This window comes from Mirounga leonina, unplaced genomic scaffold (genome assembly GCF_011800145.1).
Source record: "Mirounga leonina isolate KUSES-001 unplaced genomic scaffold, KU_Mleo_1.0 Mir_153, whole genome shotgun sequence".
Lineage (NCBI taxonomy): Eukaryota > Metazoa > Chordata > Mammalia > Carnivora > Phocidae > Mirounga > Mirounga leonina.
The window spans coordinates 28,850,497-28,877,756 of record NW_023270387.1 but is presented as its reverse complement, the minus strand read 5'-3'; the positions used below and the strand labels follow the sequence as shown (position 1 = coordinate 28,877,756).

General features: G+C 45.8%; 2 protein-coding genes across 3 annotated transcripts in view; one reads left to right on the top strand and one right to left on the bottom strand.

Moving 5' to 3' along the window:
- NCAPD3 (non-SMC condensin II complex subunit D3) overlaps positions 1 to 17,825 on the top strand; it is a 62,518-nt gene extending 44,693 nt beyond the window's left edge. Inside the window, exons 25-35 of the mRNA XM_035009321.1 lie at positions 4,943 to 5,080; positions 5,378 to 5,511; positions 5,764 to 5,963; positions 8,210 to 8,320; positions 10,243 to 10,380; positions 11,090 to 11,256; positions 11,480 to 11,619; positions 12,710 to 12,787; positions 17,173 to 17,247; positions 17,326 to 17,386; positions 17,477 to 17,825. Of these exons, the coding sequence (XP_034865212.1) occupies positions 4,943 to 5,080; positions 5,378 to 5,511; positions 5,764 to 5,963; positions 8,210 to 8,320; positions 10,243 to 10,380; positions 11,090 to 11,256; positions 11,480 to 11,619; positions 12,710 to 12,787; positions 17,173 to 17,247; positions 17,326 to 17,386; positions 17,477 to 17,585 (1,351 nt within the window). The 3' untranslated portion in view covers positions 17,586 to 17,825. The remainder of the gene's footprint in view (positions 1 to 4,942; positions 5,081 to 5,377; positions 5,512 to 5,763; positions 5,964 to 8,209; positions 8,321 to 10,242; positions 10,381 to 11,089; positions 11,257 to 11,479; positions 11,620 to 12,709; positions 12,788 to 17,172; positions 17,248 to 17,325; positions 17,387 to 17,476) is intronic.
- Positions 17,826 to 18,925: 1,100 nt separating this feature from the next.
- The window catches only part of JAM3 (junctional adhesion molecule 3), a 105,267-nt gene continuing 96,932 nt past the window's right edge, over positions 18,926 to 27,260 (bottom strand). For both annotated transcript variants that reach the window (XM_035009319.1, XM_035009320.1), the window contains exons 7-9: positions 22,110 to 22,239; positions 21,920 to 21,974; positions 18,926 to 21,609 (exon numbers count right to left, since the gene is read on the bottom strand). In XM_035009319.1, coding sequence (XP_034865210.1) covers positions 21,574 to 21,609; positions 21,920 to 21,974; positions 22,110 to 22,239 — 221 coding nt within the window. In that variant the 3' untranslated portion in view covers positions 18,926 to 21,573. The remainder of the gene's footprint in view (positions 21,610 to 21,919; positions 21,975 to 22,109; positions 22,240 to 27,260) is intronic.

The window sequence follows — 27,260 nt, the reverse complement described above, 5'->3', positions numbered from 1 at the left end:
CCAACGGAACAGAATAGAGAATCCAGATATGGACCCTCAGCTCTATGGTCAAATAATCTTTGACAAAGCAGGAAAAAACATGCAATGGAAAAAAGACAGTCTCTTCAATAAATGGTGCTGGGAAAATTGGGCAGCCACATGCCAAAGAATGAAACTCGACCATTCTCTAACACCATTCACAAAGATAAACTCAAAATGGATGAAAGACCTCAATGTGAGACAGGAATCCATCCAAATCCTAGAGGAGAACATAGGCAGTAACCTCTTTGACATTGGTCACAGCAACTTCTTTCAGGATACATCTCCAAAAGCTAGTGAAACAAAAGCAAAAATGAACTTTTGGGACTTCATCAAGATAAAAAGCTTCTGCACAGCAAAGGAAACAGTCAACAAAACAAAGAGGCAACCCACAGAATGGGAGAAGATATTTGCAAATGAAATTACAGATAAAGGGCTGGTATTCAAGATCTGAATGACATTTTTAATTGGTCATACACACCCACTAAAGTTTAGGACTGCAAAATCGTATGGTGTATTTTCCCCTCTGCCCACTAGGTGGTGTCCTTGTAGTACAGCAGTCACGGGGTGATAGGTACCAAGTGCGTTGTTTGGGCTTAACTGGGGAAATGCTGCAAGTGTCCCAAGGCAGGGCCAGAGAATGACTAAGATAATGGCTGTTGAGTTAGAAAAGAAAATGAAGACAGAGATTGGTTGGGAGAAGAGGAAGTAATTGAGCATCTAGAGGGATTAGGGAAGTTGTAGAACAAGTAGAATGGGAAGGGGCGGGGGGTCAGAAACCTGGAAGGATTGGTGTGTGTGGTCATGAAGTGGATTATCTTAGTCAGAAGTGGGTGTTCCGGGTGTAGTGACATGGTCCAGGATGGGGCTGCAGAGTAGCTACATAGAACATACATGGGAGGGTCACTAGAGTTGATGAAATCAGAAAAATAGAAAGTTAGGCATTAAATGAGCTCATCTGTATGGACACTGAAGATGCTCTGAGAAATTGTCATAGTCCGTTCAGGCCGCTGTAACAAAATACCACAGACTGGGGGCGCCTGGGCGGCTCAGTCAGTGAAGCCTCTGCCTTCAGCTTGGTTGCGATTCCAGGGTTCTGGGATCAAGCCCACCTCAGGCTCCCTGTTCACCAGGAAGGCTGCTTCTGCCTGCCACTCCCCCTGCTTGTGCTCTGTCAAATAAATAAATAAAATCTTAAAAAAAAAAACAAAACAGACCGAGTAGCTTATAAACAACAGAAATTTATTTTTCACAGTTTAGAAGCTAGAAGTCTGAAACCCTGTCGCCGCCATGATTGGGTTCTGGTGAAAATATCAGGCTTCTCATTGTGTTTTCACATGGCAGAAGGGACAAGGGATCTTTCCAGGGCATCTTTTATAAGGACACTAATCTCATTCACTAATCCCAAAGGCCCAGTCTCCTAATACCGTCTCCTTCGGGGCTAGGTTTCCAACATAGGAATGGGGTTGGTGAGGACACAAACATTCAGACCATAGCAGTGATGTTGGAATTTGGAATGGAGAAAACTAGGACGCAGGTACCACGCAGTGCGGGGCAAAATAGCCAGAGCCTCAGTAGAGGAGCCTACATACTGCTACGTGGGCCAGGTAGAGGGATCCAAGCCTCCCTTCCCCCTTTGCTATACCTTCCCCAAACAGCTTTTTCTTCAGACAACTTGTGGCAACATAGTTTGTGTTGTATATGTAACATCTGACTACCTACTAGAATATAAGTGTCCAGGAGGGGCAGAGATTGTGTTTTGTCGACTGCATTATCCCTAGCACCTGAAAGAGAGCTTGAGACTAAGGAGACACCCCAGTGAACATTTGGCAAATGAATGAATGAAAATAGTATGGAGGGAAAGTATGGTCCTCATGCCTTGACTCTGGCATTTGGGAGAAGCAGCAAGCAGCCTTCCCTTTAGAGGGCTGTGGGAAATGGTGTCCCTAGAGGAAAGCCGACCCTGATTTATGAAAAAGTGTGGAGAGGGTAGACACTTGACTTCTCCTGGAACTAGAGTACGGAGTACGCTCAAGTCAGGGGAAAGTAGACAGGGGAAGTGAGATCAGGGGAGAAGAAACAACAGTATAGGGATGTGACAGAGATGATGATGATAGGGGAACAAGGGGGCCTGGATTTGGCATGGAGGCCAAGGATCACATGGATATAGGAAATAACTTGGCTCAAGTTTCAGATAGAATTTTGGCATAAATGGGTCTGAGATAGACCAAGTTGTAGGACAGATCGGGAATAGGAGTCCATGAACAGTGGCCTTTATTGAGCAGATAGATGCTTCAGAATAGCATTTGGCATGGGATTACATCTTTAAAAAGTCAGATTTTTATGTTCCTACTAATACTGAATGTGAAAGTGAGGCTGTTTGAAACCTGGATTTGGATTCTTAAAAAGAGAGTAGTAACTGTTTTGTATAAGATTATTATGACTCAGATTTAGCTGGTCATCTTTTTGTTTTCCATATAATGTAATTAATGCTGTGTAAAATGTCTAGACAGTATCCCTGAATTGGTGGTGTGATTACGTACGGTTCCTTTAATTGTCCTGATGGATGAGAAGAGGTGGGAAAGGAAGCTGAGTTCTTAGGAAGGTGTCTTTGGAGGTGTTGAAGTTTTCTGTTTCAGGTACCTGAAAAGTGCTGTCCTCTGCCACTCTAAAAGGAATGCTTCAGGAAGCATTCCTTGGAATGTTAATTTCTTTTAACTTGCCAGCTGACCAAAAAAACCCAAAATTATCTCTCTTCCCCAGTTTATCAAGCTAGAAAGATCGGTGAGTTTAATCCAATCAAGGCTGAAATGTGCCCTTTTAGTCCCAGTAAATGTTAACAGCAAGACGAGTGCTGAATGTTACCCATTGACTGTGGTTTCTGGCTTCTCATGATGCAAAGCCCTTTGACTCGGCTTCCAGCCCCGAGCATGTGAATCCTTTGCATGATTTATGTTACCGTTGGATTTATCTGTACAGTTGGTTAAGCCAGTTATTCACTAGGGGGTAGACTGCACTATCTTGCGCATCAGTTACCTCTATTGGTATATATTCTTGACCTAAATTCTGAGTAGATGAGCATTGGACATCAAGTCAAAGTGCACAAATTGAAGCTCAGAGCAGCCTGTCTTCTTGCGGAAGAGTGGATTCTGTCTGATCTCATTTTCACATGAATGACTTCAGATCTGAGGAGAAAATGCAGGTAGTTCTAAGAATTGCTGTGCTGTGGGAGTTTTAACTGTAGTAAAGGAAGGTAAAGTCTTGTTTCTGGGGGAATGGTTTTTGTTTACTTAATGGTTTTCTCCACTCTTTTTTTTTTAAAGATTTTATTTATTTATTTGAGAGAGAGAGAATGAGAGAGAACACATGAGAGGGGATAGGGTCAGAGGGCAAAGCAGACTCCCTGCTGAGCAGGGAGCCCGATGCGGGACTCGATCCAGGGACTCCAGGATCATGACCTGAGCCGAAGGCAGTCGCTTAACCAACTGAGCCACCCAGGCGCCCCAGTTTTCTCCACTCTTGGTCATAGAGAGCTTACCAGAGTAACCCTTGTTTAGAAAGAACTTCACCTGATGCTGTGACCAAACTTGTTTGCCCTTTAGCCGGGTCTACTAAATAGCAGTTTGTGTAGAACATACTGACTGATGGCTCCTAGATCAACAGGGGCTCCTAGCTGGCCTCATGTGAACTTCTCCTCAGGGGAGTCCCTTTACGAAATAGAGTTTTGTTGATTTTGTGTTCAGCATTATTTCAGGCTGTTCCCTTATCTCCTAGGTGAGTGGTCAGAGTGCCTCTGTTTGCCCTGGAGGTTTTACCTAGGTTTACTTCAATTATGTTTCCGAAACTACCTTCTCTGAGTTTTAATCAATGTGTATGCTTTGAATACAAAGTGATTTTAATACTAGCCTCAGGAGGACCATTAGGGGAAGGTGAATCTTCCTTGAGTCCTGTACATTCCAAAGCCAAGAATCACTTTGGGTCGTCCTCGTCACTGCGCCTCCCTCCTTGAGAGCAGACTGGTGCCCCTGTGTAGGTGGAAATTGCATTTAACTCTGAAATGAAATTAAAACATTGGTCTGGACAGTATAAATGAATCAGAGCCAGCCCTGCACCACCCCATGCTGACCCCTGAGCAAACGCCTGTGCCTTGGCCTTCTCTCCCCTACTAGACAAACTATCTGGGGCCTACGGTTGGATAACCTGGCTTTTGTCCATGTACATTTGGCTTTGGAAACCACTAGTGTTTTGCCCTTCAGATCGGTGCAGTGCTCGTGACATCTGTGTCTCCCTGGGTAGCCTGGTATGTGCATGTCGGACGCCTCTTCCAGATTTGGGGGCACAGGAGAAAGGAGAGTGCCTGGGGCTTGCTGATGAGTCCAGAGCTTGGTGAGAGTGCTTCACTGTCTGTGCTGACCCAAACTGGGAGGCTCTTGTAATGAATCCCAATTCTTGAAAAAGTCCCAATTATGAAAATTGATTTTTGTTCATTATTGAGAGCAACAAACCTCAAGTTGAGGGGGGGAAGCCAACTGTTCATTTTCAGGTGGTGGTTTGTCGTTGGCATCATCCATGAGGACCACAGAATTCTACCTGAAGAGCAGTTTGGGGTCAGTTGATTATTTTCCCACATTTGAAGTGTAGCTGAGTAATAACACTTTGTTAGAATTTTGAAAGGAATCCTGGTAGAAAAAGCCTTTATGCTGACCTTGGATTCAAAAAGGAGGCTCTTGAGCAAGGACAGACAGAAGAAGCTAAATTTGTATCTTGCTTTTTGGTCTGAACGAAGCTGTGTATTGGGATAGATTTCATATCCCTTTGCCTTATTCACAGTTTCCCCCCTGCCCCTCAGCATTCTCGGTGTAATTTTAGAGGCTGTCTGCAAACAGCAAACGGGTCTCTTTCTTCTCTCTCCCCTTCTTTGCAGTTTCGGGGAGTTTTGCCTGGCTCACCTGTTACTGAAGAGGAACCCTGTCATGTTCTTCCAGCACTTCATTGAGTGTATCTTCCACTTCAATAACTACGAGAAGCATGAGAAGTATAACAAGTTCCCCCAGTCCGAGAGGTCAGCGGAGCTCTCGGGAAGGGCCGGGCGAGCAGGGGGAGGTGGGCAGCTGCGTGTACAAGTGAAGAGGCACAGACTCCGGCCCCAGCGCGGCTTGCAGCCGGCCTGCCTTCTCTGGGCAGGGTGATGTGAGCCCGTTCAGCCTGTGATAGCGTCCTGAGGGACGCGCCGTCCTCTCGTCTGTGCACTTAACGCCTTGGGCAGACAGCTTTTGAGGGTGCTGCGAACTGCTACTGAAATTAACATCCTTGTACCCTTGCCCATGTGTTGTGGTAAAATTGTCCTGTTTCACCGTAGAGAGAAACGGCTGTTTTCACTGAAGGGAAAGACAAACAAGCAGAAACGAATGAAAATCTACAAATTTCTTCTGGAGCACTTCACAGATGAACAGCGATTCAATATCACTTCCAAAATCTGTCTTAGTATTTTGGGTAGGCCTGGTGTAATTGGGATAAAATGTATATTTAAAAATGAAATGCCCTATGGCTAATGGCTCAGCAGACCTGTAGTAAATGAGACCCTGATACTACGGGAAGACCCCGTTTTTTTCCTTCTTTGACATCAGCTGTGCCCATGCAGACCCCCACTCGAAGCCAAGATGGGCCCTCCTAGCTCTGTGGGATACCCTTCCCCCCTGGGGCTGGGCTGTTTCTCAGAAGCTGATCTTCTGTGCTCTCTCTCAGCGTCCTTTGCCGACGGCATCCTGCCCCTAGACATGGAAGCCAGTGAATTGCTCTCAGATACATTTGAGGTCCTCAGCTCAAAGGAGATCAAGCTTTTGGCCATGAGATCTAAAGCAGATAAGGACCTCCTTATGGAAGAAGATGACACGGCCTTGGCCAGTGCGGTCATGCAGGAAGCTCAGAAGCAGCTCATCTCGCAAGTGAGTGTGTCGTTCCACAAATGGGCCTGGTTACACCCCTGTGTTCCTCCGTCCACCCGCTGAGTACTGGTGGTCGACCTCAGATCAGGGTCTTATTCTCACCCATGGCCTTAACACTCACCCCAGTGATGACGATTCTGCCTCTGTGTTTCTAGCTCCACCTCCTCTCATGGCCTGAACCCATCCCGTTGGTCTGCTTGGATGTGCCACAGGCATCTCAGGCTTCCTCTGTCAAAACTGAGTTACTCCTCTCTTCTCCCTCCTCTTCGTCTCTTCTCCCGCAGTCTCTGTTGTGGAGAAGGAAGCCATTATCTACCAAGTTGTACACAAGGAAACTCAGTACTACCCCATTCTGGAGTCCAGCATGCCAGGCACATGCTTCCTTTGGCCAGAGTGTGAAAATTGGGATCAGACTGATTTAGAGTGGCGCTTGATTGCCATAGTCCTCACCAGGGTCCAGTTCTTACACTAGCCTCGATCACTAGGTTGTATTTCCCACCTGAGTCCTGAAAGCTTTGGACCCTGAAGAAATAGACTTTGATGCCATCCAGGGTGTCCCCAGATGCGGTCCATTTTATCTCACAAACCCATCTCTCTCACCCATTCCGACCAGTTCTGTACTTACTTCAGCTGGTGCCGTTCCCAGTGGTTTCCTCACTCAGCATGCTTTGTGTCTCTAGTTTTTTCTGGTCCAGGCTGTGTACCGCCTTGCTTTCACAGCATCTTTCTTAAGGACAAATTTGATCATCTTATTCTCCTGCTTAAAAGAGACTAGAGGCAGATTGGCTGCAGAGGGCAGCAGGGAATTTCAGGGTGATGGATTACGGGTGATTGTATGCAGACTGTGGTGTTGGTGACTCACTCTGTACTGTTGTCCGATGCGTCAGACTGTTCACTGAACATGGATAAATTTCACTGCATATAAATTATACCTCACTAATGCTACCTTTAGTCTGTAGTTTGGTGGCTTCCTGTCACCTTCTGAATAAAATCCTTATTCTTCTCCCAGGCACACGGGACTCCTGCCCCTGAGGCTCCCGTCTCCATGCTCCCCTCCCTGACCTCCCCACTCCAGGTCCCTGTTGGTCCCTCGAGCGGGAGGTGTGCGTTCCTGCTGCTGTGCCTTTGCACCCTGTCTATCCGCCCGCGGGGCCTCTCCCACCCTGTCCTCCTTTCCTGCCGCCAAATTCCCACATCTTTTCAAAAGATGCACCTGCCTCCTTAGGCATCCCTCTTGTGTAAGTTCCTCACCATCCTGCCACTGGTCACACCGTGCCACTCATCCCAGCACGCAGTCTGGTCTAGAAGGAGCCCGAAGGCAAGAATTCTTGGCTTCATTTTTACATCCCCACAGGTTAGCTTTGTGCCTGCTACAGAGAAGGCATTTGATCATATTTATTGAGTTGAATGCATTTAAGCCACTTTTTAAGACTATCCCTGTACTTACCATCTGCTCAAACTCATGTTTATTAAAGTGTTTATTTCTCTACTGATTGACCTTCTATAAGACTTTTTAGAAATGGTGATTTACAAGCAAGGAACATATACTAGTGACTTTAAATAAGAAGAAAAAGAATACTTTCCGAATTCAGAAGGATAAATCTTACTACATATGTGGGCTGCTCTAATGACTATTTTTAATTCTGAGAGATTTATTAGAAAATATCTGTGGTTAGTGATCATTCACGGTTAAGAATATGAAGGCTTGGTCAAATCAGATACTATATAAATGCATAAACCTTTTCGAAATGTGTGCGAAGTTATGCACACGAAAAGAGAGAAATACAACACTGACTCTTTCATGCTTAGCCATTCTCAACCATTTGTCATTTCATGGCAGGGATACAAAATGTCCCTTTTGGGTAGCCAGAAGTGAACTCATTTTCATTCCAAAGGGAGGATGCTGAGTGGAGGAATTGACTGGATCCAAGATGGGTTTGTGTGGTGGTTTAGAGCCTGTTGTCGTTATTCAGCCTCTTTCTAATTCCTGTTTCTTGTTTAGAAAGTAAGAATAGCGTTCATCCCCATCCTACTTCACAAAGCCTTCTGAGTGTTTTGAGGTAATGCTTGTAAAGTCTCCAAGACAAAGGTGCTGGGTCCTAGACAGTTCCCAGCATCATCATAAAAGATAAACAAGAAGTCTTTGTAGTACCGTAGATGGGCCGTGCAGAGGAGCTAGGTCAGGGAGAAGCCTTTGTCTCGGAACTTCATCCATCTAAAACATGCCTTTGTTTGTGTTACTACAGGTTCAGAAGAAGAATTTCATAGAAAATATTATTCCAATTATCATCTCCCTGAAGACCGTGTTAGAGAAAAATAAGATCCCAGCTTTGCGGGAACTCATGACCTATCTCAGGGTAAAAGATGACCTTGTGCTTTGTGGTTGGTGTCTCCCATCTCTAGCTCATTTCTCAGGATCGGTCACAGTTATGATGGTGCAGTTGGTCGGTGAACACAGGGACTCAAAATGCTACAAAACCAGCTTTACACTTTTTTAGAATTAGACTAGCCAGACAGGCCTTTGACTGTCGGGGGGAAGAGAGAGAGAGAGTTTGACCGTAGGTTCCACAGAAGCCGGTTCTTGCCTTTTTCATGCCGTTGAGTTTATGAAGGGCTGACTCATTGTGCTGAGCATGTGTGTCCTTGATACCAGTTTGGAGATACCGTTTTGAAGACTTTCTCAACTGGGGTCAAGTACAAAGGCATCATCTTAGTTCATTCTGGTGAGGGATAAAGTGTAATTGGGCATCATGTTAGATTTGGGGATGTTTACCTTTAACACTGCCTCCGCATCAGGAAATAACAGTGGGTCTTGGGGCGCACTGTTGGGGGCCGGGCCGCTGTCACTGCTGGGATCTGAGGCCATGAAAAGTTGTGGTCTAAGCACCCAAAGACATTATGTAGACTAGCCGTGCAGACATAAATAAGGCCCCCGACCTTTCTGGCAAAATTTTTCAATCAGAAATAAATGGAACAGTTTTTTTCCTTTCTCTGTTTACACTATGCTATTTCCTTCCTCAAGAAATGCTAAAAAAATTTTTTCAGTAAGGGCTACAACCAAATTACATTTAATGTAAATTCTTCAAACAGCTCTTTAAACTAAAGGAAGTTAAGGTAGGAAAGATAGGCTCATTGTGTGGGAAAAAAATGGGAACGTCCAGTTATTCTTAGGCTTTTATTGCCCTGACTGTTTTAAAGCTCTGAGAGGGAAAAAAAGAGTTTAGATCCTCAAACTACTTAAAGGCTTACGAACAGTAAGTCTATCCCCTGTTGCGGAGCACACGGCCGAAGGATGGCCACACAGCTGCCCTATTTGAGCGGCACGGCTCTCGTTCGTTGGCGGCCTTCTGTGGAAGCAGCTTCAGCCGCCCTCTGCCCCGACCTGTGCAGCCTCTCTTCACGGTAGCCGGAAGGGTTCATAGATTGCCTTCCCTTTGTTGGGACTTCCCTCACAGGTGGGGCTACGATAAATCTTCTCCCTCTACTACTAAGTTAGGTGAAATGGTTTCTTCCTCTTAGCCAAGAGGCCTGGTCCCTGGCAGCCCCCTGTAAGCCCTGAGAATGTTCTTAGTGTCATATGATAAAAGCTTTTCTGTCCTATCTTCAGAGGAAGACACAACGATGGGAGTAGAGCCATAGTTGCCGTCCTCTGAGAAAGGTAGTGTAGACAGATGAGCAACTTTTAGACTGCACAGCTTCCTGTAACTTGCTCCAGAGGCCCTGTCGGAGCCAGGACAGTGCCAGGTATCGCCTGCCCACCTAACCTCTGACTTGAATTCCTAAGGGGCCTGCCTCAGTGACACTACAAGAGCCTTTAAACTGGTGGTGACCCAGAGCCAAGCCCGGCCACCTAGCTACATCACTGACCCCATCCCCGCCTTCAGGAATGGAAAGCGGGTGGCTTGTCAGTGGCAGTTCTGTGCCCTGGAATAAGGCCTGCTTGAGGCTCTGATTGTGTGATTCCGTGTCCCTTCTTCCTCATCAGGAACCTGGGAAACTGCCTGTTCAATGGCGGGTAGACAGGACACTCCCTAAGAGATCAGAACTGATACTTAATGTCTCACTCCATGCTCCCTGGCTTCTGTGGTCAATACCAGTGCAGTTGGCCTTTCCCAGGAAAATACTACCCTGTTACTTAACTTGTTGGTTGATGTACTAGAAATAGTCAGCTCTCAGCAAAACATGTCTTACTACTCCTGTTAATATTTCTCTGGTTGTGTTGCAGAGCTTATGTATTTATTCAAGAAAACACTAAAAGATGCCTCGGGGTCTGTTTTAGGAGGTGATGCAGGATTACCGTGACGAAATCAAGGATTGCTTTGCGCTAGACCGGCAGCTGGCATCAGAACTCGAGTACGACATCAAGAAGTACAGCGAGCAGCAAGCCCAGGAGCAGGGCCGAGCGAGGCAGGCAGATGTGAGTGCGGCGGCTTGCAGGGCCAGGGGGACACAGCACAAGTTGTGTGTGACCCTCCTCTCTCCAGTCCGCCCTCCGCTCCCAGCTTCCCCAGTGCTGCTCGAAACCCACGTAGGAGCCGAGGTTGGCTGGAACGAGACCTTTCGGGTTGCAGGTTGTGGACCGCTGCATGTTCCTTTGCCACGCGTGCCACATGGATCCTGGATCAGGGAGGCTTCCCTTCCCTCCTGGCCAGGCCACATGAACTTGTCGGGAAAGTCATCATAGTAATGCCTGGGGGCTGCGTGCGAATGCCCCGAAAGCAAGCTGGTCGACGGGTTATCTGATCTGTGATTCTAGTGATCACAGCTAATTAGATCCCCCTAGGTGTCTCAGTTTGTTTGTCGTCCCCTGTTTCGAACAGAATGTCGCTTGGGGTATTTCCAGCGAGCTGCTGTTCACTTCCAGACACAGTGTGTTCACCTCTCTGAGAAATCCAGACAGATCCACTGCATTAAAAACTGATGAAGGCCAACTAACTTAATCCTTTTTCTCTTTAGTGCCATGACATCTGCCATAACTTTCTGAAGAGAACGTTCTACTTGCCCAGGGCTGACACGGTTTTTGAAATAAATTACTTCTGGACTTGCTCAGGGCATGTAAAGGTTCCATTAACAACAACAAAAAAAGTGTCAGTAGATAAAGAGTCTTTATTTCTCTTCCCTGACAGGTTGCTCCGAGTTTAGAAGTGATGCCAGCTGTTGGTGGCCGGGAAGGTGCCACTGTGCCCGCTGCTGCGAGCCAGCCCTCAACACCCAGGGCGCTTGCTGGCCAAGCACCGCCTCTGTCCCCTGCCCTGGAGACTGGGCTGTTGAAGAGGTTCATGCCCAAAGGCAGGTATGGAGCCGCTGCATCAGGTACGGGGCTGACTGCCTCTCACCACATTCTCCGCCGCCTCTGGGCCTTCCCCAGTGGGCGTTTTGGCAGACACCTCCTCCAGGATCCTCTCTTTCTGATTTGCAAGGAGTGTGGTTGAGGGCGCTCCCGAGAGGCAGAGGGCGGTTACTGCAGCGTTTTCGCCCTCGTCCTCTCTCCATGTCTGGCATGTTTTCCTCCTCAGGCCCATGTCCCTGAGCACCATTGCCATCCTGAATTCTGTCAAGAAAGCTGTGGAGTCCAGTAGCAGGCACCAGAGTCGGAGCACAGGAGTGTTGCCATTCCCGTTAAGCTCTCAGAGCCTGGACAAAATGTGCCATCGTGGTAAGTTCCAGGTCCGGGGCGGCTCCAGGGGGGCCGATAGAAGCCGTGGGTTTTATACCTCAGACACAGTGAGGATACAGATGAAAACACAGAACAAGCCTCCCTCTCATCCTTTTTTAAATGATTCTGTTTTCTTATCTTTAAAACAACTTTGGGGATTTGGGACTCTGGGTTGTCTCTTATTAGAGATTTGAAAAGAGAGTGGAGTGGAAACGTGTTCATTCTTCCCGTCTTTCCACTCCCCACACACATGCATTTGGCCTTATTTATAAAGTTGTAATCTTAGTGTGCATTTCTGGTTTGTAATCGACCTCCCTCCACATACTGACAGTAATAGTGAACATTTGCCCATGAACTTTTCTTTCTGAACTTTTCTCCCCATGGCTTCTTAGCATTCTATCTTGTGGAAGTATTGAAACCTATTTACTGTTACCTTCTTCTCGGAAATACAGGTGTTTTTCAGTTTTTTGAAATAATGTCACAATAAAGTATATAATCTTTAGAATTGACTCCCAGCACTCAGAGGCCATGAATATTTTTAAAGCCTTTGATAGCGTCAGATTGACTTCTGTAAGTCACTGCAGTTGTACGTTGGCGGGAGCCAGTGGCCATTTTCCTGCTTAGAAACATTGGTCTTAAAATTTCCCATCTTCTTTGCTGGGCTTTATAGATCAAAACCGGTTATGGTTTTAATTTCCTTCTCTTTCTTTCTTTTTTTTTAAAGATTTTATTTATTTATTTGACAGAGAGAGACATAGCGAGAGAGGGAACACAAGCAGGGGGAGTGGGAGAGGGAGAAGCAGGCTTCCCGCCGAGCAGGGAGCCCAATGCGGGGCTCGATCCCAGGACCCTGGGATCATGACCTGAGCCGAAGGCAGACGTTTAATGACTGAGCCACCCAGGCGCCCCTTAATTTCCTTTTCTTTGAATCCTAGTGAAATTGGACAATGTTTCTCATGTTTACCATTTTTTGGTATCTTTCTGAATTACTTCATTATAAGAACAATTTATTTGGGATATTAACTTTATCATAGATCTTGCTAATGTGTTGGGGTTTTTTGGACAGCTAAAACTTTCTGTTTTATCCTAGCAACCTCCTACAGCTTGGAGCAGGAGTCCAGTGGAGCTGTGGACCACGTAACTAAACGAGCGATCAGTACTCCTGAGAGTAAGTACTCCTGTGACAAGCCGGCTTCTGCTGAGACTCTCCTCAGTCACCGTGTGTCTGCGGGACTCCTCCTGTTGGAAGATAGGTCTTTCCCTAGATGCGGGTGCTCCTGGTGGTCAGCAGCATTGTGGTGCCTTGTCACACGGCATCTCGTGACAATTATAACTCAGCAGCCTGAGCACTAGCTGACTGTCGGTGAGCGGTCTTCTAATTGCTTTTACGGGTATGCGCTCAGTTAAACTCCCAGCCACCCGTGAGGCTCCCTGTTAGGCAGGCAGGGAGGCTGAGGCACAGCTTGCCATTCTAGAGCCAGCGCTTGCGCAGCCCTGCTTTGTAGCGGTCCCGTGTCCACGCCGGCAGGCACCGGCTACGGCATCGAGGCTGGCCGCGGAGCCAGCTGAGCCTGCGGGCCCACTGGCCTCTTGAGGACCCACCACCAGCTGTGCCGAGAGCCTCTGTCTTCTCACTCCCATGGGGTGGTTTTTCTAATCTTCTGTTATTTCCTGTTATTTCAAAGTCGAGGTGAGTTAGAAGTGTAGAGGATTTTTTCCCATTACTTTGTTTTCTAGCTTCTTAGGTCCATGGTGTGTCTCAGTGTGCCTCTCGCCTCTTTGCTGTCCACCTCCCCCTTCCTCTGCCCGCCAGCCCCGGGCTGGAGTCTCGGGGTCCTGCATACACCCCCTCTTGCCTGGCGCGGGGCGTTCATGCGCCACGTCCTCACCTAGAACTTCCCGTTTCCCGGTGGCCGCCGCTTCACCCTCCAGCAGCAGCCCTCCCTGACCCTTCAGACGAGATGAGGTGCCCCCCTCCTAGCACTCTGACCTCCTCAGCAGTACTTGCCACACCTCCACACACAGCGGACCCTCGAACAGCAGGGGTTTGAACTGCACGGGTCCACTTGTGTGCAGATTGTTTACAGTGCAGCACCATAAATGGTCTTAATAGCATTTGTGATTGTCTTAATAGCATTTCCTGTTCTCCAGCTTACTTTATTGTAAGAATACAGTATGCGATGCATATAACATACAAAATATGTGTTAGTCGACTGTTGATATTACTGGTAAGGCTTCCTTCTGGTCAACAGTAGGCTACTGGTAGTTAACTTTGGGGGGAGTGAAAAGTTATATACAGATTTTCGACTGAACTCCCACATTGTTCAGGGTCAGCTGTACGGCCTCATCTGTCCTTGCAGTTAGTCTGTAAGCTGTTTTACTCTTTACTGTACCCACTGGGTCTGCCACAGTGCCTGGAACATGGGAGGAGCGAAACAGGTTAGTGAGTTAAGTGATGGGACGAATGGCAGAGCTGGGACCTGAAGCCAGGTCTCCCGATTGCAGTTCCTGTGTCCTTCTACAGCCTTTGTTCTCGCAGTGCTGCTCTTGGGTGTGACTGCAAGATGAGAACGTGTTAAGGTGTTCTTCTCTTCGGTAATGGTGCAACCCAGGAGCAAGGCATTCATTTAGTTGTATGTTCAGTCAGTACAAACTTAGTGAGCACCTAGTGTGTTCTGGCTAGTTGCTGGGCAGTTCTATGACCTGTGATGCTATGATCTGTTAGAGTGTTTACCGGGTTATAGAGAATTTCCATCAAGTCCTCCTTTTTTTTTTTTTTTTAAGATTTTATTTATTTTTTTGACAGAGAGAGACACAGTCAGAGAGGGAACACAAGCAGGGGGAGTGGGAGAGGGAGAAGCAGGCTTCCCGCGGAGCAAGGAGCCCGATGCGGGACTCGATCCCAGGACCCCGGGATCATGACCTGAGCCGAAGGCAGACGCTTAACCGACTGAGCCACTCAGGCACCCCCATCAAGTCCTCCTTTTAAGGGAGTAATATTAACAGATGAACTGAACTCCTAACCCACATCTCCTTAGATGACAACTGAATCGTGACTGCTTTGTCATTAAAGCAGTAATTTGGGGTTCTGTATATTGAACAGGTGTAATGTTATATATGTGAAAAATTCAACCTCTGAAACAAATTTTCTGTATGTTCTTTGTTTCTGGTTCAGAGGAACCGAGTGCTTCTATTTTGGCATTAGGAACCATATGCTGCAAAAACGGGGGGGAATGCATCTCATTTTAGTTTTGCTCATCCCCAGGAGTCCCTGATTTCAGTCTTTGGTTGGTTTCCTAGCAGCCTAAGTTCCTCAGCAGTGGAGCCTGGCGTGCTGCATTAATACTGCTTGGATTTGCATGCACGGAGTCATCTTTGCACTGAAAATAAGACCCTTGGGTGTCCCCAGGTCTACAGAGTGCTTTTTCTCTCTTTAGGCTCTTGAATATAAAATTCGTGGCCATCTTTCCTTATTCTGAACCAGGAAGGAATGCTTGAAGAAGGGTCTCCTATTAGCTCTGCTTCCTGGGAGAATTATCAGATCATGTAAAAACACTCAGTTCTGTTTTCTCTGTGGTTTGTAGATACACCTTCTGTTGACAACTCTTAGGTGGGGTGACTGTCAGGAAGTGGTCTCAGCTGTACGAAGGCAGGAGGACAAATGCTAGGCAGCTCCACTGTTCGGGCACACTGGTGGTATTCAGCAGGAGCAAAGTGGCTTTGCTAAATGGAAATGAGTCCTTTTCAGAGCTAGATCTTAACTGGAAATCCGTGCAGGGTTCAGCAAGTCCCTCTTACTGCTGTCAGTCAAGGCAGCAGAGATGCTCCTGCCTTTGGTTGTAAGCGCTTACAAAGCGCACAGGGGATCCGAGAGCCATCGCATAGTGGCCTTTGCCGAGGTTGGAGACCTATGACCTGGATGTGCTCAGGCTTCCAAACTGGAAAAGGAGTGTGTACGTAGGGAAGGGGAGTTTGAATTGCAGCACGAGGAGACACCTCCCAGAAACAGGAATAGGCACAACTGAGCTATTGAGTGGGAGCACGATGAAAATGCTGGTCTCAGTTGGGACTGTGAGGCATGAGAGGCTCCTTCTTAAGTCGTTCACGGGCACATAGTACTGCAGATGCACTGTGGACTTTAAAACAGACTGGAACGATCTAATCGGTACTCTAAGAAGGCTACAGTGCAGGGGAGAAAGTTTACATCACACATGTTCTTGGGAGGCCTGTGGGCTCTGAAGGACAGTCAGCAGCCAGCTATGGAGCCTTGTTCTGTTCCTGACAAGTGTGGTGACAGCTCACGCAGAGAGGTACAGGACACAAAGTAGGGAGCAAGGCCCTGGGAGAGGCATCGCCACGCAGTCTCAAAGGACCGGCATGGTGGTCGGATGAGGGAGGCACTCCAGGCAGCAGAACTGCGTGCCCAGACCAGGGCCCGCAAGAGGTCGGTGACCGGATACGGCGGCCGGCAGCGTGTGAATGCAGCACCCGGGTTCCGAAAGGCAGCTGGGGGCCGGCTCGCACAAAGGTGGTTCTGTCCAGCTCAGACACTGAGCCGGCGGGACCCGAAGCAGAGCGGGCACCTCACCACATTTTAGACTTAATTCTAGTGACGCAGGGAATAAGAGCTAAGAAATTACAATAGTTGTTAACCTTTATTCAGCACTTACCTTGTACCAAGTCCTGTGTTAAGGACTTAACATAAATAATCTCATTGAATCCCTACAACTCCCTTGAGGCGGGTACATCTGTGTCCCATTTTGGAGATAAAGAAACTTGAGGTTTTTAGAGTAGTTCACACAGCTGGTAAGACCGCAAGCCAGAATTCAAATCAAGTGTGATTCGAGTCTGTTCCTACCCTCTGCTCCCTGCCTCCTAGGGGCGAACTGAAAGAAGAGGTGGCCCTGGGTGGAGAGCACTGTGCTAAGTCAGGGGGAGAGGAGCGCACATCGGGTGAGAGGAGGAGAGGAAGCGGCAGGAGGAGGAGCCAGGAGGAAGGCGAATGTAACCGCTTAGTGATTAGGTTCATGGAGAAGGAGCCTCTCATGCCTCACAGTCCCAACTGGGACCGTCCATTGATAAGACTGAGGTTCGGAAGGAACGTGCTGAGGAGCGGGGGTAACGAGGTGGCCAGGTGTCTTCAGGGAGTGCAGCATAGTAGGAGACACAGGACTTGGGAGAGAGGCCGGAGTTGGGGGGTCACTAGTGTGTTGGCAGTAACCGGAGATGTGCGGTGGGTGAGAAGCCAGGGGCAGTGGCCAGTGGGAGTGCAGGGGAGCACAAAGCCATGTGAGGGAGTGGTCAGAGGAGGGAGCCAGGAGACTACGGATGGGATGAGTGTCCAGGAGGACAGTCTCCATGGAGTCCCGCACGAAGGTCAGACTGAGGCCTGAGAGGGCCCCTGGATTGGATTTGATGGTGCTTAGGAAGTGATACAAGTGACTGAGTAAAAGTGTAGTGGAAGCTCCACCTGACCTTGCTCGGGTGACTTTATGTAGGTCTGCTTCCTACTGGCTTTTCGTTAATGCTGTTGTTGTCCCCAAATTTACCCAGGGACCATCAATGATGTCACATTTGGAGCAGGAGTCAGCTACATAGGCACCCCACGGACACCTTCTTCAACCAAAGGCAAGTTCCTTTCCTGTCAGATACTTTAGGCACTTCTGAGTTCTGGGAAATCTGAATTTGTGTCTAACTCCCTTTCAGAGAAAACTGAAGCCCAGTGTCAAGGAAATGACATTTTATGTTTATCGCTTCCTGATAAACCGTAAGTTTACCAAGAGTTCCTTTTGAGGTAAATGTTTTTGTCAGGGTTTTATCTTTAGTTCCAGAATGACTGTCTGTTTCCTTTCCCTAGGCCTCCCCAGCCTCAGCAGTGGAATGTGAAGTCCCCAGCCAGAAATAAAGATAACCCAGCCCCCAGCAGGAGGTCACTCCGAAAGACCCCCCTGAAAACAGCCAACTGAAACCGTCGTCGTTCGGGAGTGTCTGGGAAGCAAGAGCTCTAAGGACATGTTGTCTCCTGCCTGTGGAAAGACAGAGTCCACCTCCCTTACCCCCAGGGAGGAGGAGGCTTTTAACTGTGTGATACCAGAGTTTTTTCTTACGACTCTGGCACTCTGACTGTTCACCTGTGTGGTGAACAACATTTTACATTTCTCTTTATGCAATATGTGGTAAAAAAAAAAAAAAAAAAAATTGTAAAATAATAGAGAAATGCCATAGCTATTTAATATTCTAACTTTACTCCATTTATTCTGATAAAGCATACTCTGGCCTTTAAGGAACACAACAGATGAGCTTTCTTTTATATAAATGAATCCTCTGTTATCTGGTCGGAATTCCCTACAGGACAATAGTTTCCTGTATCTAATGATGAAATTTTGATTGTAATTATTTTTTTTATTCTTATTTATAAATTGCAGGTTTTAAAGTGTACAGCTTTCTAAAATGGAATAATAAAGGTTAAGCATAAATACAGCCTTCTGGTATTCAATAGAATATTTCTACTTTTAGAACAGGGCTTTTTAATTTACATTAAGTGTTTGTTTAAGAATAATAAAACCCTCCCAGACTCAAGAACTGTGAGAAATAAATGTCTGTTGTTAAAGAATAATAAAACCCAACTTTCCTTTTAGGAAAAAAAAATGACTCCCTTTGTCTTTAAGGCTCAGCTCATCTGTTCCTGTGCCTCTGTCCCGGACAGAAGCTGTCTGCCTGCTAACAGCACATGTCCTTCTCTCCTCTTCATACGTAAACGCGGGCCTGCGCCTGAAAGTTCGCCTATGTGCGGCATGCACTAATGCTGGTTTGTGTTAACAGTCCACAAAGACTGCTCCCATGGGGATGGGGGGGTGCTTTGGTGTCTTTTGCTGATGCCGTTAGGTAACCTTAAACACGTGTGCATTCATGTTTTGTCCAAGAGTGACCAGGAAGAAATTCAGTCGTCAGCTCACTTTTTAACGCAGCACTACAGAAGCAGAAGTACAGGGTTACTGTGTTGATATGATTTTAGTATAAATGTGGTAGTTGGATTAGAGGGGTAGGATGTCACTGTGCTCTGTTCTGCAGTTCTCCCATACATGAACGGTGACACACGTGGACAGGTCATTCATTGGCAGAGAGAGTCACAAAGCGGCTCTTGAGTAAAGACACTTATCTCCAAATCAAGCAGATGGTAATTGATGGCAGTCTCTCTTTAAACCTGGGATCATGCCATTTTAAGTGTACTTGCCTACCAAAATACTAGGAAAACAAGGTAAACTCAACGTAAGAGTACATAAGGAAGAGAAAAAACGAGGCAAAGTGGATTTTTTAAAAGCTTTTATAAATGAGGTTTAACAAATACCAACTTACAGGTGTGTTAGTACAAGTCTGCAATGTCTATGTACAGCACAGCTACACCAGAGGCCACGATAGCCTTGCAGAGGCTTCGAGTCTTCAGTCACATTCACATCTTAAAAACGTACGAATATTCCTTTTCTGTCTACGGCAACAACTTCCCAGCCTCCATACTCACTTCTGTCAGCCCCAGTTCACATGGCACAAGGCTAGGTGGTGGTACGGTCATAAGAAGGGAGTCGGGGCTGTCCTATCACTAGGACAACCAAGATGGCAGCTAGGGTGTTGCTCCCCAACAATTAGAGAACGGGGACACTATCCCTTCCTACCAAGAGGGGGTGAAGATGAAGGGATATCTTAGGTCTAAGCATTCAAGACACAAACGCAAAAGAAGATGGGTACCATTAAGCAATTATGAAGAGTTGCCCACTGCTTCTGCCAAACACCCTGTGGCAGAGTATTCACAGAACATAAAAAAGTCAACACAAGTCTCAAGTATTCAATTAAAAAAAACCCTCAAGTATAAAAAATTAAGACACTGGAAGTTTAATCCCAAGATGACTACATCCTTCTACGTAAAAACCACCCTCGAAGCACACAATGGAGCTGGAGGCGCTCCTCCGAGAAGCCCCCTCTTCAAACCGCTCCGCATCATGAGTTTAACACGGCGATGTATCTGAGGCGAAGAACATCTGCTCTCGAAGAACAAAGGCTTTTGAATGATGTTTCTAATGCCCCACACCCAGTGAGCAGCAGTGTCTTGGGTAGATAAAGACTTTAAAATCAAAATCAGAAAACTGCCCTTGATTCAGGCATTTCGCTTTCCTTGCCATCAGGCTCTCCACCCCGGCTGCACTACCTGATGTTCTTCAAAGGGCTGGCCTCGCCGCCACCACATAATGGGTTTACTGTGAAGTGAGACACGACCTGCGGTGTCTCCGTGCTTTCTTCACGGCAAAGAGGAAAAGAGGAATTCATTTTCTTAAAAAACATTGTTGTAGTTTTCAGAACTGCCTTTGGCCCTGGACAGTCTGATGAACTACACAAATAAGTAAAATGAATTTTAAAGCCAAACAATAGCTACTTTGTTTCATGAGCCATCCACAACGAAAAAGAGCTCTGCCACAGGGGAGCCGAAGGCTGGGATACCACAGGGAAGACACCCACCCTTCTTGAAGTGTCCACCTTACAACTGTCCAACACTATAAAGCTCATCAGCACACAAAGCCTCTGTCAGGCCAATAAAGATGGCAGTGCATGCGCTGGCTAGCCTTTGAAGTTAGTAGCCACTATGGCCTTCGAGTGGGGCACAGGACTCGAGCCCGGGGGTTGGCGAACGTGGTTTCACAGGGACATCCAAGCACTTCTGGGTGGTCTCTGGGCATAGGTAGTCTGAGTGATCTAGGAAGAGGCCGTTCAAAGCTAACCTTAGAGCTCCTTATGTTTCTTTTGGAGAGTTGCAAATAGATTTTGACATTATTCAACTGGATTTTTTTTAAAGGTTTCCTAAGTAACAATGATCGGATGTATAGACAAGGTTTCTCTTGTGAAAAATGCGGAAACTTAGGTGGAAAAAAAGGAATGTTCCAGTAAGCTTCCTTGAGAGGATTTTTGGGGTTAAAATACTCTTTAATTATTGGCATTTTCCAATTTAACACGAGTAGCTTGGAACTCCTACCTTAAGTTGAAATTTTTTAAAAAAATAGGTATTTAACACTGTATGACAACATATTTACAATTTAAATAGAAATTTTCTTTTCAATAACCAAAATACATCTTTAGCAAAAATTTAGAATGTAAAATTTTATAAAATAAACACCCATAGAAAAGCAGAACATTATTTCAGTACCATTTCAGATTTCACCTAAGATGAAGGTTTTATGTAAATACTGGCCACCCCCCACCCCCCATGGACAAGCAGGGCTCCTACAGTTAAGAAGATCCCTTCTTCCAACAAGCAATTTACCTTCCTGATTTGGGCTGTTTTCATAAAATTCTGATCCAAACAGATTTTCCAAGATGGACACTAAAATACTGATGAATAGAACCTTCAAGAAGAATCTGCAGTGCTGGCTGGGGGCAGCTGTGAAACAAGATCATCGCATAAAACACCTCTTTTCTGGATTCCCTGGTTCAAACTCTGCAGCTGCAGGGTGTTGCAGTGGGTCGTGCTCCCAAGCCCTGCATTACCGGTGCTACATGGCTGCCTGGTGGCCCCCCACACAGGACTCACCCTGGCTGACGGAGGTGAGTGGCGAATAAACTGGCTTCACTGGCCCACAGTGCCCAGCCCAGCCTCTGTGGCCAAGAGCTTCCTGATCACCCTAACATTCAGGCGGGAGCCAGGCCAGAAACAGACTGGGAATCAGCCTCAGTGAAATGCAGCTTTGTTTTTTTTCTCCTTGTGATGACTACGCCCATCTCGAGGGAAATTCTTTTATTCATGTGGCTTGTTAAAAAGTAAGAAAGGAGTAGCGGTCAACTTTGGCCAAAACAAAAAGCTTTTGCGCAAGTGTCTAGCTCTGTCCAAGTGCACTTGGCTCCCGGGCTGCTCTTGATAGGAGTTTCTGGTAGAGGTATTTGCATGTGCTCCCTCAGCCACACCATCAGATTTCAGATCACAAATGATGACTTGTGTCTGAAGTCGCCCTGCAAGGCCAACACAGGGTTAGACACGGCCATCCTCTACTGACCCCGGGGCCCGAGCAGGAGAGGAAGAGTGCAAGCCAGGGCTAGGCCCCGTTTCCCTGAAGAAGAAACTTAAGGCAAAACAAATCAAATGAAACCATTCTTCAAAAGTATCATCTATTAGAGCCTGCAAACTGTGCACGCCAGGAGTGTGTACAAACATTGCACTGGGAGGGTTTCCAAGGAGGAATGTCATTTTTTCTGCTGGAAACACCTCAATTTCTAGGTTTCCTAAAGGATGTCTGCTCTGTTGCCTCACTCCTTTCCTTACCTCCTCATCTGTCCTGATATAGTTCACTCCATCTGTCTTCCCCGGACTCTTGTAACTGAAAAAGGAGGAGAGATGGCTTCAGTGACTACTGATTTTTCATGTAATGTCAACTTAAACTTTGATTTTGTTTAAGACAGAAGACAGAAGACTTAAGACAGAAGTTAAGACTTAAGACAGAAGACAGGCTCACCTTTCGCCATTCTGTTTATTATTGATGAAGTAACCCCGTCTGTACGCACAGCAGATGCCCACGGTGATCAGGGCCAGAACAGCAAGGACCACCAGGATCCCCCCAATAATGCCACCGATGTTCAGGTCATCTGGAGAAAAGAGGGATTGAGGGAAGAGAGAATACACACTATCTGGTCTTATAAAAGCCCCTGAGCACATTGTGTCTCCTTCCTAATCCTGCATCCTTCCACTTCCCCGCTCTGCCCTCTCATGCCTACCCCAGCCAGAAGGAGAGCAGAGTAAGACCACTTCAACTCTTTCTAGTCCAGAACATTCAGGACCCCAGACCCCTGCTCTCACTTGTAAAAAGTACTGAGACCTCCACAACCAGTACCAAAAGACTGGGATCATTCCCTGCCTATTTTCAGACCACAATGCTTTGAAACTAGAACTCAATCACAAGAGGAAAGTCAGAAAGAACTCAAATACATGGAGGCTAAAGAGCATCCTACTAAAGAATGAATGGGTCAACCAGGAAATTAAAGAAGAATTAAAAAAATTCATGGAAACCAATGAAAATGAAAACACAACTATTCAAAATCTTTGGGATGCAGCAAAGGCAGTCCTAAGAGGAAAGTATATAGCAATACCAGCCTTTCTCAAGAAACAAGAAAGGTCTCAAATACACAACCTAACCCTACACCTAAAGGAGCTGGAGAAAGAACAGCAAATAAAGCCTAAACCCAGCAGAAGAGAAATAATAAAGATCAGAGCAGAAATCAATGAAATAGAAACTAAAAGAACAGTAGAACAGATCAACGAAACTAGGAGCTGGTTCTTTGAAAGAATTAACAAGATTGATAAACCCCTGGCCAGACTTATCAAAAAGAGAAGAGAAATGACCCAAATCAACAAAATCATGAATGAAAGAGGAGAGATCACAACCAACACCAAAGAAATACAAACAATTAGAAGAACATATTAGGAGCAACTCTATGCCAGCAAATTAGATAACCTGGAAGAAATGGATGCATTCCTAGAGATGGATCAACTACCAAAACTGAACCAGGAAGAAATAGAAAACCTGAACAGACCTATAACCACTAAGGAAATTGAAGCAGTCATCAAAAATCTCCCAACAAACAAAAGCCCAGGGCCAGATGGCTTCCCAGGGGAATTCTACCAAACATTTAAAGAAGAATTCATACCTATTCTTCTGAAACTGTTCCAAAAAATAGAAATGGAAGGAAAACTTCCAAACTCGTTTTATGAGGCCAGCATTACCTTGATCCCAAAACCAGACAAAGACCCCATCAAAAGGAGAATTACAGACCAATATCCCTGATGAACATGGATGCAAAAATTCTCATCAAAATACTAGCCAATAGGATCCAACAGTACATTAAAAGGATTATTCACCACGACCAAGTGGGATTTATCCCTGGGCTGCAAGGTTGGTTCAACATCCGCAAATCAATCAACGTGATACAATACATTAACAAAAGAAAGAACAAGAATCATATCCTCTCAACAGATGCAGAAAAAGCATTTGACAAAGTACAGCATGCTTTCTTGATCAAAACTCTTCAGAGTATAGGCATAGAGGGTACATACCTCAGTATCATAAAAGCCATCTATGAAAAACGTACAGTGAATATCATTCTCAATGGGGAAAAACTGAGAGCTTTCCCTCTAGGTCAGGAACACGGCAGGGATGTCCACTATCACCACTGCTATTCAACATAGTACTAGAAGCCCTAGCCACAGCAATCAGACAACAAAAAGAAATAAAAGGCATCTGAATTGGCAAAGAAGAAGTCAAACTCTCACTCTTTGCAGATGATATGATACTTTATGTGGAAAACCCAAAAGACTCCACCCCAAAACTGCTAGAACTCATACAGGAATTCAGTCAAGTGGCAGGATATAAAATCAATGCACAGAAGTCAGTGGCATTCCTATACACCAACAACAAGACAGAAGAAAGAGAAATTAAGGCGTCGATCCCATTTACAATTGCACCCAAAACCATAAGATACCTAGGAATAAATCTAACCAAAGAGGCAAAGGATCTGTACTCAGAAAACTATAAAATACTCATGAAAGAAATTGAGGAAGACACAAAGAAATGGAAAAACGTTCCATGCTCATGGATTGGAAGAACACATATTGTGAAGATGTCAATGCTACCTAGAGCAATCTACACATTCAATGCAATCCCCATCAAAATACCATCCACTTTTTTCAAAGAAATGGAACAAATAATCCTAAAATTTGTATGGAACTAGAAAAGACCCCGCACAGCCAGAGGAATGTTGAAAAAGAAAAGCAAAGCTGGCGGCATCACAATTCCGGACTTCCAGCTCTATTACAAAGCTGTCATCATCAAGACAGTATGGTACTGGCACAAAAACAGACACACAGATCAATGGCACAGAATAGAGAGCCCAGAAATGGACCCTCAACTCTATGGTCAAATAATCTTCGACAAAGCAGGAAAGAATGTCCAATGGAAAAAAGTCTCTTCAACAAATGGTATTGGGAAAATCGGACAACCACATGCAGAAGAATGAAACTGGACCATTTCCTTACACCACACACAAAAACAGACTCCAAATGGTTGAAAGACCTCAATGTGAGACAGGAGTCCATCAAAATCCTAAAGGAGAACACAGGGAGCAACCTCTTCGACCTCAGCCGCAGCAACTTCTTCCTAGAAACATCGCCAAAGGCAAGGGAAGCAAGGGCAAAAATGAACTATTGGGACTTCATCAAGATAAAAAGCTTTTGCAAAGCGAAGGAAACAGTCAACAAAACCAAAAGACAACCGACAGAATGGGAGAAGATATTTGCAAATGACATATCAGATAAAGGACTGGTATCCAAAATCTATAAAGAACTTATCAAACTCAACACCCAAAGAACAAAGAATCCAATCAAGAAATGGGCAGAAGACATGAACAGACATTTTTCCAAAGAAGACATCCAAATGGCCAACAGACACATGAAAAAGTGCTCAACATTGCTCAGCATCAGGGAAATCCAAATCAAAACCTGAATGAGATACCACCTCACACCAGTCAGAATGGTTAAAATTAACAAGTCAGGAAATAACAGATGTTGGCGGGGATGCGAAGAAAGGGGAACCCTCCTACACTGTTGGTGGGAATGCAAGCTGGTGCAGCCACTCTGGAAAACAGTATGGAGGTTCCTCAAAAAGTTGAAAATACAGCTACCATATGATCCAGCAATTGCACTACTGGGTATTTACCCCAAAGATACAAAAGTAGGGATCCGAAAGGGTATGTGCACCCCGATGTTTATAGCAGCAATGTCCACAATAGCCAAACTGTGGAAAGAGCCAAGATGTCCATCAACAGATGAATGGATAAAGAAGATGTGGTATATATATACAATGGAAAATTATGCAGCCATCAAAAGGAATGAGATCTTGCCATTTGCAACGATGTGGATGGAACTGGAGGGTATTATGCTGAGCTTATTGAAATAAGTCAAACAGAGAAAGACATGTATCCTATGACCTCACTGATATGAAGAATTCTTAATCTCAGGAAACAAACTGAGGGTTGCTGGAGTGGGGGGTGGCGTGGGAGGGATGGGGTGGCTGGGTGATGGACACTGGGGAGGGTGTGTGCTCTGGTAAGCGCTGTGAATTGTGCAAGACTTTTGAATCTCAGATCTATACCTCTGAAACAAATAATGCAATATATGTTAAGAAAAAAAGAAGAAGAAGAAGAAGAAGAAGGTAGCGGGAGGGGAAGAATGAAGGGGGGGAAATTGGAGGGGGAGACGAACCCTGAGAGACGATGGACTCTGAAAAACAAACTGAGGGTTCTAGAGGGGAGGGGGGTGGGAGGATGGGTTAGCCTGGTGGTGGGTATTGAGGAGGGCACATTCTGCATGGAGCACTGGGTGTTATGCACAAACAATGAATCATGGAACACTACATCTAAAACTAATGATGTAATGTATGGGGATTAACCTAACAATAAAAAAATTAAAAAAAAAAAGTACTGAGACCGCCGAAGTTCAAATGCCGTTATACTTAATCCTGTATTAAAAGGGGCTTAGCATTGTATAAAGGCTTTTACGATCTTCTGGCTAAATCCCTGAAAATATTATTAATGGAGAAAATGGTTTCACTTTATAAAGACAGAATTAAGGAACCAGGAATCCCAAAGAAAAAATTCCTAATTTCCAGGGATTCCCTTTGCTGTGCATTATTTGGGGAAAGAGAACTAGTTTCGCACAGGACTGAAAAATAAAAACATGATGTGGGAACATGACCTTTCCCTATCAGCTGCCTGGCCTCGCATCTACAAGCCTCTTGGAGGAAAGCCCTTGACCCCTCTTCCCATTTCTGTATACTGGGCAAAGGTACTCAGTCCCCATCAGTACGGGACACTGGGGCTGCTTCCTTCATGCAGGTAAAAATGCAATGGAGAACATGCAGGCCATATATCAGCATAAGCCAACTAACTTGGAAGTTGTTAAATCCTCCCTTATCCTGGTGCAGTGGTTTCAAATGTGCGTGTGCATTTAAAAACCGGAACTGTGACCTCAAAATGTCACTTCCCAAGCTCTATCACCAGAGAGAGATGCAGTAGGTCTGGGCAAAGCCCAGAGTCTTCCTCCTGCTCTGGAGCTGTTCCCTGAATTTGACAGATGACAAGAATCCCCGGGAGTGCTGCTGGACACACAGACATTTCCAGACCTCCCAGGGGGACTGAGTCCATACGCCCGGGGTGGGCCTTGGAATCTGTGCATGGAACAGTGCACTCAAATGATTCTCACAATCAGGCAAGCTTGGAAAACACTGCTCTGGGGTCAGTTATACACAGGAAGGAGGGAGGGGCTGAGATCACTCCCCAGGTGACTGTGATGGCGACATGCCCCATCTGCCCCATCCTGCCTTCAACACCCTCCTTTAGAACCAGCATCCAAGAGACGGTATCATCACAGAACAGGGTAAAGTTACTGAGGCTAAAACTCTGGCTGTCAGCTTACCACAAAATGGTTAGAACTGGATAAATTTCTGGAGACCTTACACGACATTATGTTTTGGTAATTTTATCAATTATCAAAGAAGTGGAGTTAGTTTATCTATCTATCTATCTATCTATCTATCTATCTATCTATCTATCTATCT